The sequence below is a fragment of the Sylvia atricapilla genome, chromosome 10 (assembly GCF_009819655.1).
Source record: "Sylvia atricapilla isolate bSylAtr1 chromosome 10, bSylAtr1.pri, whole genome shotgun sequence".
Lineage (NCBI taxonomy): Eukaryota > Metazoa > Chordata > Aves > Passeriformes > Sylviidae > Sylvia > Sylvia atricapilla.
Genome location: NC_089149.1, coordinates 38,889 through 48,540, shown reverse-complemented (window position 1 = coordinate 48,540; position 9,652 = coordinate 38,889). Strand labels below are relative to the sequence as shown.

Genomic DNA, 9,652 nt, shown 5'->3' with positions numbered 1-9,652 from the left:
GAACCTGCCAAACAAAAGCCTAGTTATTTCACAGAACATTCCCAGTTGGAAGGGACCCACAAAGATCACTTGAGTCCAACTCTCAGCTGAATGGCCTGTATGGGGATTGAAAACACAGCTTTGTTGTTAGCACCGTGCTCTAACCAGCTGGGTCAACGCGTTTTTTACACAAACCAAGTGTCCTATGATACAGCTGCTTCCATGTGTCTCTAAAGCTCTATCCATGTAACCGTACTAGCAAAGGATATTAGATTTTTTTTTTACTATGCTAATGTAGGAATGTAGAAATTACTATGCATTTTTAAAGCAGGTCACAGATCTGCTACCAAAACCTGCAATCTCAAATTGTCCTTCCTCCATGAATACACACGCTAATAGTGAAGAAGAAGAAGAAAAAAAAAAAAAAGCAGTATAATCTTTGGAACTTTATTTGGAGACATATTTGAAAGCAAACAAACGGGGTTCTGCAATTTTATTTTTCGGTAAATAGATTTTTCCAAGCTTTAGTTTTCTCAGTATTCATCTCCTTCTTCAGCCTCTGCTTCTACTGAGTCTAGGCCAACTTCTTCATAATCTTTCTCAAGTGCAGCCAGGTCTTCCCGGGCTTCAGAAAATTCTCCTTCCTCCATCCCCTCCCCAACATACCAGTGCACAAAGGCACGCTTAGTATACATGAGATCAAATTTGTGGTCAAGCCGAGCCCATGCTTCTGCAATAGCAGTTGTGTTACTCAGCATACACACAGCCCGCTGCACCTTGGCAAGATCAGCACCAGGCACCACAGTTGGAGGCTGGTAGTTAATGCCCACCTTCAAGAAAATAAATGAGAACTTTCCTTAGATTAATGGTAAGGCTTAAAGACTCATTTCTGTTCACAATCAAAAATCACCATTGTTACAAACAAATAAAATAGCTTAGAGTTATTTTGTCCTCTATCAAAATATTTAAGAGGGACATTACAACATTGTAGTATGTCTGTCACCTCTGACAACTACACAATTCCTAATCATTTAGATACTGAGCACTTAAAAGGCTACATACCTTGAATCCAGTTGGACACCAATCCACAAACTGAATGGTACGTTTAGTCTTGATAGTGGCAATGGCTGCATTGACATCTTTGGGCACAACATCGCCTCTGTATAACATGCAACAGGCCATGTACTTGCCATGGCGAGGGTCACATTTGACCATCTGGTTGGCTGGTTCAAAGCAAGCGTGGGTAATTTCAGCCACAGATAACTGCTCATGATATGCTTTTTCAGCGGAGATGATAGGGGCATATGTTACCAAGGGGAAATGGATTCGTGGGTATGGAACCAGGTTAGTTTGAAATTCTGTCAGATCTACATTGAGGGCTCCATCAAAACGTAGTGAGGCTGTGATGGACGAAACAATTTGCCCAATTAATCGGTTTAAATTGGTGTAAGTAGGACGGCCAATGTCCAGGTTACGACGACATATATCGTAAATGGCTTCATTATCTACCATAAAGGCACAATCTGAATGCTCTAATGTTGTGTGGGTAGTTAGAATTGAGTTGTAGGGTTCCACTACAGCAGTGGAAACTTGTGGTGCTGGATAAATGGCAAACTCTAGTTTAGATTTCTTGCCATAGTCAACAGACAGCCTTTCCATGAGCAGTGATGCAAACCCTGAACCAGTGCCTCCTCCAAAACTATGGAAGATGAGGAAGCCTTGCAGCCCTGTGCACAGATCAGCCTATAACAAGGTGGAAAAAATGGGAGAAAGAAGTTATGGATGGTTTTGGAGGAATCAGTATTAAAATAATCATTAAAAAGCATTTCTGTCGTAAGTTTGAATTTTACATTGTTATTATAAATAGTTTTACATTGTTATTATAAAAAAAGCCAGTGTTCTTGAAAAGTCCTGGTTTAACTGATTGAATTTTTATTTAAAGGGGGGACGGAGCAGCTCAGGAAATTAAAGGTTTATTTCGTTTTGAAAAATTAACTATGCACAAAATTCTTAACGAAAAGCCAGCAAACCATCAATTTAGCCAGATATAGAGCTGTATCAATTATTTTAAATACTACCTTGCAGCATGAATCCTTACCAGTTTGCGAATGCGGTCTAGCACTAGATCAACAATCTCTTTTCCAATGGTATAATGGCCTCTGGCATAATTATTGGCTGCATCTTCTTTCCCAGTAATGAGCTGCTCAGGATGGAATAACTGCCTATACGTGCCTGTACGTACTTCATCTACAAAAAACCCCAAAATACCACATCATAAATTTGATCTGTTCAGTTCTGTGTGTGCTGCCTAGTGACTACACATGAAGGACACGTGTCAAAAGAGCGTAAACAGGACCTCTGACTACACACAGCCTGTCTGACTGGTCTAAGAAGTTGGCACAACTTCTGTCCCTTGTTTTAGGGTACCCATCAGGCACACACAAAGCAGTATTTTGTACTCAAGGAACACAGAGATCACTCAGAAAACTATATTACAGGTACAGACATGATACTGGACAGCACTCAAACAAAACTCTGTATGCAGTGCAGCAGTCTGGAAAGATCATCCAGACTGTAAAAAAATTCTCTTGTTTTCCAGAGATTGTTACCTGTAGACCATTAGTTAATTTCTTTCAAATAACAATGCCCACAAATGTCAAAACAGTATCAAGACATACATTTTAAAACCTAGAGTGTTCTACACAAACAAAAAAAGACAGTAGGGAATCCATCAAGGATCACCACTTTTTTCATTTAAGACCTTTAATGTTGGGTACATACCAACTACGGTTGGCTCTAGGTCTACAAACACTGCTCTTGGAACATGTTTACCAGCTCCCGTCTCACTGAAGAAAGTGTTAAATGAATCATCTCCACGTCCCATAGTATTATCACTAGGCACTTGACCATCAGGCTGGATCCCATGCTCAAGACAATACAATTCCCAACATGCATTGCCAATCTGAACACCAGCCTGGCCAACGTGGATGGATATGCATTCACGCTGCAAAGTAAAAAGAGAAGGATAATGAGACATGGAGCTATCTGCCCACGGGTTGTACTTTCCATGATCTGTCTCTGCTGCAATATTCCCTGGTTGCTCTTAAGTGACAATTTAGGAGAACAAGTTGGCTGCTGCTGGCAAGCCACTACTCGTTTTTGCTGACCTTTACTGACTTTGTGAATATTGGAAGATCTTAAAGACAACAGAGTCTCTTATGTACACATGGGTGAATAAAAATTTGTTATCCCTTTCAATTACAATGGCATATATATTCCATTTTTAATATTCAGCCTAGTCTTCTTTTAGTTTTTGGAAGACCTCTTTATATAATATCCCCCCACTTTCCTTGACTTGTTACCAGACCATGTACTGGGTAACTGTTGCAAGAATTTTTCCTGTACAGGACCATTTATAATAAGCATAGCAGAATTTAGGCCCCAGCAATTAGTAATTTTTTTTCATACATATTCCTAAGTGAAATTGTCTTACAGTCCCAATCAAAAGTAATCTGCCTCCTTTAAGCTAGATCTTTCGATTCTAAACAACTGCGACACTTATGTTTAATCTCCCAATACCTCAACTGCCTTACACCTGAGATGGAAATAAGCTTATTTTTTAGTTCACTGTTAAGAGTGATTCTAGAAGAAAGCAGAGGTGGAAAAGAAAAAGGGTCTGGGCTGCCCTTTCCCGCTTCCTCGGTAGCTTTATCAAACTCCGCAGTTTCCTCTCCAGCTCCGCCACGAGTCTCGCGCCGCCCGCCGGGCCCCTCACCGCCGCCGGCCACACTCCCTCCTCTGATTGGCTACCCCAGAGAGCGGCCCACGGCACGCGCCGCCCGCCCTGCCCCTCCCGGCCGCTGGCCGCACCCCCTCCTCTGATTGGCTACACCCAGAGAGCGGCTTAAGGTGCGCGCCGCTCCCCCCCTTCCCTCACCGCCGCCGTCCCTCGAGCACGCGCTGCGCCCTGTACGGCTTCACGGGCCAAGGCGGCCTAAAACCGGCATGGAGATCCGGCTAGCGGCCACCACGCTCTATCCCGCTATCTTCGCGCCGCCTGGACAGAGGCTTCAGTTAATCCCTCGCCTCGCAGGAGGTGCCTGCTGCGAACAAACTTCCCTTGCACGTATCTCGTCTTGCTAGCTATCGGCCGGTTTCTATGCCTCACCTCCCCTAAAGTTAATAAGCTTTCACACTAATTTCTCTCCTTCTCCCCAACCCTTCTGCCTTAGAGCTGCCGCGGGGACTTCAAGCATAGACGGCCTGCCAGTGCTGCAGCAGGAGGTGAGTCATGAACTCCCCTGAAGTGCCGCAACATAAGCGGTCCCAAACGCCCTTTCTCCACCCGCAGCCAGAGGGATCCCGTCTCCCAAACGCCCTTTCTCCCCCCGCAGCCGCAAGGATCCCGTCTCCCACCATGGTTCCTCGCTAAGGTGATGACGAGCTCCGACTGCGTTACAATATGTCCGCCGCCGCAACTGACCAGCACCAACTACCGACCGTTAACCGTCTGGAATCCCTCGCCTCAGGTGGTGGCTCCCCATTGGCCATTACCCGCGCGGACTGGGCGCGAGGGAAGGCCTCTGATTGGCCGAGGGAGCTCTTCTCCCGGCGACAGGGAGGACGGCCTCAAGACAGGGGCGTGTCCAGGGCGGGGCGCGACGGGGTGGGGCGCGCGCCGTCCTCTCGAGGCGGGAAACGGCGCCCGGCTTAGTGGGGATTCGGTGCGGAGGCCTGCAGTGACGGTGGGGTGGTACCACCGTGCTAAGCTGTCTTCGTATGTCGACGTGATCTGTACTGGGTGTGATGTTACAGAAGTGCTACTTCCTGTATTCTCTCCCAATAGCAAAAGGACACAGATCTGCTTTCCCAAGGGAGATTTGATAGAAATATAAACTGGAGTGGTACTGTAATTACAGTGCCACTCTATGAGTTTTGAGCACACTTTCCACTCCCTGCTTTTGACTAGGAAGATTCGCTTTGGCACTTCTGGAGATTGTGTGATTAACTCTTCAAACCAGCTGAGGAAGGTGGAGAAGATAGGTGCCTTTTTGCTTACATGCCCAGAATGAAATATTACTGAGAATGTCAAAGTGCCAAATAGAGAAATTTATTGCTCTTGAAATATAAGAATACTAGGGTATTCTGAGGAAATAGGTCAAAATATAACATCTTTTCCTTTGAACATTACACCTCTTAGCACATTAGTGTTATCTACAGTTTTTGTAAGATAACAAGAGGGACAGCCTTGTGAATTTTTCAGGACACTGGAAGACCAATGAGAGATATGGTCAGAATCCTTTTTAGAAGGATGTTGTTTATTTTCCTGAAGAGTACAAGAAGGGAAAATAATTTGAAAACTTTTCTGTTATTCTTTAGAGCCTAAATATTAACTAAGTATTGCTTGAATTTCTTTACTTAAAGTATAAAGCAATCTTAACTATAGTGTCATAGTATTGTTGCTACTTGAACAGCTGCCACATGAAAATTGCTTTTTCCCACTAGGCATTGTGTTGCATACTTATTAATCACTGAGCATACAGTTGAGGTACTTTAAGTTCTAATTACTGTTTTTCCAAGTAGGATTACTCTTAATATATTTTGAAATGGTAGGCCAGAATTTTCTGTAGTATGGGGCAGCTTGTGTTTTTCTGTACTGTAGGCTATATTCTTCATTGTGTATCAAGTGCTCTGTTTGCATTTTGATCAATGGAACTGTTTTGAAGCATGAGAGATCAGAATGTTTAGCGTATGAAAATCTCCAGGTTTAAGTGTGTTTCTGTATTTTCATATTATAAAGCTCCTGAAGAATTGCGTGAGGCATTACTGAGTAAAATTAAGTTGGTTCTGAGCTCTGGTTCAGATGAGGAATGCACAGTTTGCTTGGAATCACTGACTCTTCCTGTGATAACACACTGTGCACATGTGTTTTGTAAAATGTGTATTTTTGAAGTCCTAAGAAATTAATGAATTGGGTTTTCTATGGGTAAAAGTAATTGTAATAGCTATTCAAAAGCAATGAACTCCTATCACCAGAAGGCCATCTAGCTATTGTTTGTTTAAACTGTGAAGAGTGTAAATCTAGTTATCATCTGTCTTTTGGCCTGAAGTCAATCTGTGGAGAGAGTAGCTGTCAAGCTGAACGGTGCCAAGGTCCGCCAGTATTTTTAAAAGCTTGTTCTATAGTTTTTAACTTACTTTTTCCCTGGGGTAAAAGTGTGCAGCATTGTCTGCCTCTATATGGCTGGGTGCCTCCTCACTGCTTGTAGGTGATGCTCATATATATTATTATGTTTAAGAGAGACCAAAGCTGTGTATCGGAAGTTGACTGTTGAATTAAAATTATGTCTACACTCCTTTTTCCAAGCTGATAAACTTTGACAGTGAAATAGCTGTCTTGCTAAAGGGCCATCTTTATGTCCCTTCCCATGGCTCTATTCAGAAAAAGCTTGTGGATGAGTATACTTGGATTGCTCTTTTGAAAACCATAATAACTTTTATCTTGTGTGCTTCTAAGATATATTTTTACTTTGCTAAGATATACTTCATACTATATAGTATATAGTATATTTACTAAGATACACTTTTTGTTTGCCCTTTTCTTTCCCAGGCAATATAATGGCATGGTAGTCTCACCATCTGTATCCAGTACTGCTTCACTTACTCTTGGGAGTTGCTCTGACTCCCTCTCAGCCAGAATAGACCTGCAAATGTTAGCACAAACCTGGGTTGTGTTCTTTATTAGGAACAAGCAGGGACAGGTTAGTCCCTGCTTGTGCATAGTCAGTCAACCTAAGGAGACAGAAGTGGGAAGTGTGGTCTGTCTGGCTTCTGGACTGACATTGTTCATTTGCCAGATACACAGAATTCTGATGCAGCTATCCCACTCTGTAGAGTTTCTGAGAATTTTGAGGGAAACTAGTGAAGGAAAGAGCATTGCAGAGGCCTTTTTCCTGTGCAGGAGTTCTTAATGTGTCTGTAGCAATCAGTGCTCCTACTGAACCTTCTGGTGCTTGTAAGATGCAGAGAAATAATCTGCATTGTTTTCATAGAGATGGGTATGGATTCTGCTCTTTTGAACTGTCATAATTTTCTAAAACAGTGAGTGAATAAGCTTTCTTACCTTCAAAATGATTCCTGATTTTAATCAATTGCCAAGGAAGTTTTTGCAGATTTTAGCCAAAACTCTGGCATGCACCTAAATACTGAAGTTGGAGAATTCGCTGTTTCCACGTTATAGGTATTTGTACTAGTACTGCATCTGAGCTGGGTAGTTTCTCTGCCTGAATGGTTACAATGCAATTGTCTTATAGTAAATAACATGGGAAAGCACTTCAGGTATCACCTTGAAAACAAAGGAGACCAACAAATGGCATACCCTCTCCCCAAAGCATCTTGGATTCAAGCAGGATTCTTCCAGGCAAGGTAAGGGTTTTCATTATTAATACAAATGAAAGCATTAAATCATCAGTGAGAAATGAGATGTGAAGCTGCAAACGCAAAACTGCTGAGTGAAAAGTTTGGTCTGTCATGGTATTACAGACTTGGAAATTATTTTATCTTTGTAATGTTAACCCAAAAGCATTTACTGAAATTAGAAAAACTTGGTAGTTAACAGCTTGAGAGTTAATACTACCTTCATTTCAGTCTTCTGTTGAGACTAAATTTAGCGTTGTTCAAGTAAAGATCCTATGAGAAGCCACAATAAAGCTTTGAGATCTCTATAGTAATCTAAAGTCTTTGTGTATCAACTGCATTCTTATAAAATCTTGACAGATATGCATTCAAGCACTTTTTTTTTTTCTTCTAGCTGTTCATTGTGAGACTTCTTTTGGGTTTTTGTCATTTTCATATTCTTTTACAGTAAGTCTTTAGTATCTGTGTTGGCAACATACAGCTGACTTTTGAGTTTTGTTTATAATTACAGTACTGAAGTAGAAAAGGGAGGCAGAAAGATGTGAGCTTTTTATTAAAAACAAACAAACAAAAACCCCACAAAACCCCAAAACAAACAAACAAAAAACCACCACCAAAAACCACCTCTTTATGAGCACTGTTAGGAGGGTTTTTTTTTTTCCAGAAACCTTTTTTGAGATTTAATAGAATTCATTTATTTTTTCTTGTCACTGGAGGATTTTTGGTTTGCTGTCAAATCAGGAATCGTATTCATTATGTTTGGAAAACTGTTATTTCAAATTTGTTTGTGTTAAAGAGTCTGTCTCTTGAAAGGATATCTTTCTTGCTGCAATTAATTAATGTATCAGACTATGACTGCCAGTCTTTTTAATTGGCTAGCGATTTATTCCAGATTAGCAGTCCTCAGTATCCATGTGTTTTGTGAGTCCTGCTTTGTAGCCTCTCTAAAGATGCCTTGGTTCTGTGGCCAGACTTCTATATAAACAGAGTTAGCTGATTTTAAAGGGTTGCTCCATTAGGCAGAAGTTTTTCATGTCTGTCATTTTTGCTTCACGAAGTTGTCCATTTGTATAGTGCACACAGTCTATTATTAAATTTTTCTGAGTAGCCCTATGAAAGTGCTATTGTATAAATTTTGCTTTGTCTAGAATGTACTTCAGAGAAAAAGGCTTTTGGTGTTAAATTATGTCTTACTTCATGTGTCTGTTGGGGGGAAAAAAAAGGAGATACCCTGTGTTAGGTCCTGACAAAGCATATTTATCAGACTGCTATTATTTCTGTGCAGGCTTTGAAGAAAAAGGGTAAAAGGTCATTCTTTTGTTTGCAGCTAAGAATGATATTGTCTTTGAAAGATGGTTTATTTTCCTCATATTTAAATTATCTTACTCTCATGGTCCAAATATACCCTTGCTTTAAAACTTTGAGCTACATATTTCAATTTAAATATGCTCAGAAAGAAGAACACTTTACTTTTAAGGAAGGCTGAGTATTTATAAAATGTGCAGGGTTTGTGTTCTTGCGTATTCATTATCTTGCAAATAAAATATTTTAACTGTCACATCAGAAATGACAAAGTATGTTACAAGAATGAATCCTTAAGGATTTTTTAACATGAACATCAATTCAATAAATGCATAAAAGGTGCTTTGTAAAGGTGGTATTTAGCATTCACTCTAAATAACTTCATTTAATAAATTTCTTTTAATGTTGTTTGGGCTTTTGCACAGCCAAATGCCTTCTCTGTAGGAATGAGCTTCAAGTAGACAACTTGGTGGAATGGCCCCCTAGAAGAGGAAACAGACTCCAGTAATGGAAAGAAGCCGCATCAGGAGTGGATATCTAGCTCAAAGGTGCATTATATTGTGTTTTGTTTAGCTTTCATTATGTTTTTGTAGCACATACTTTATAATTAGGTAAATATTCTGAACATACTATACGTATGGATAACATACTTCAAGCTATTATTTAGAAGTCTGTCCAGCATGTCTAGCCAGCACAGACGAAAATGCATACTAAAATTACACCACAAACAAATTTTGCAGCAGGGAAACAAGACAAAAGGAACACCAGTTGTAACTGGATGCTGGTCATTGTTCAGTACCTAGATGTGTGTTAATTGAATAAAACTTCCAATTAAGAGCTTTGCCTTTTGTTTCAGTTTCTGAAGATAAAGCAGTTTTATAACTACTGAAACTTATTAAAATCTTAATTTATTTTTGGAAACAAAATCTAAATAAATCCTTCTTTTTTAAATCTT

General features: G+C 40.5%; 1 protein-coding gene across 1 annotated transcript; it reads right to left on the bottom strand.

Moving 5' to 3' along the window:
- Window positions 1–470: 470 nt before the first annotated feature.
- On the bottom strand, window positions 471–2,958 carry LOC136365708 (tubulin alpha-3 chain-like). The gene is made up of 4 exons (XM_066326416.1): window positions 2,761–2,958; window positions 2,078–2,226; window positions 1,042–1,722; window positions 471–809 (listed from the first exon to the last, which is right to left on the bottom strand). Exons 1-4 carry the CDS (start codon window positions 2,861–2,863, stop codon window positions 513–515), a joined length of 1,230 nt encoding a protein of 409 aa, XP_066182513.1. The 5' UTR covers window positions 2,864–2,958; the 3' UTR covers window positions 471–512.
- Between the last annotated feature and the right edge of the window lie 6,694 nt (window positions 2,959–9,652).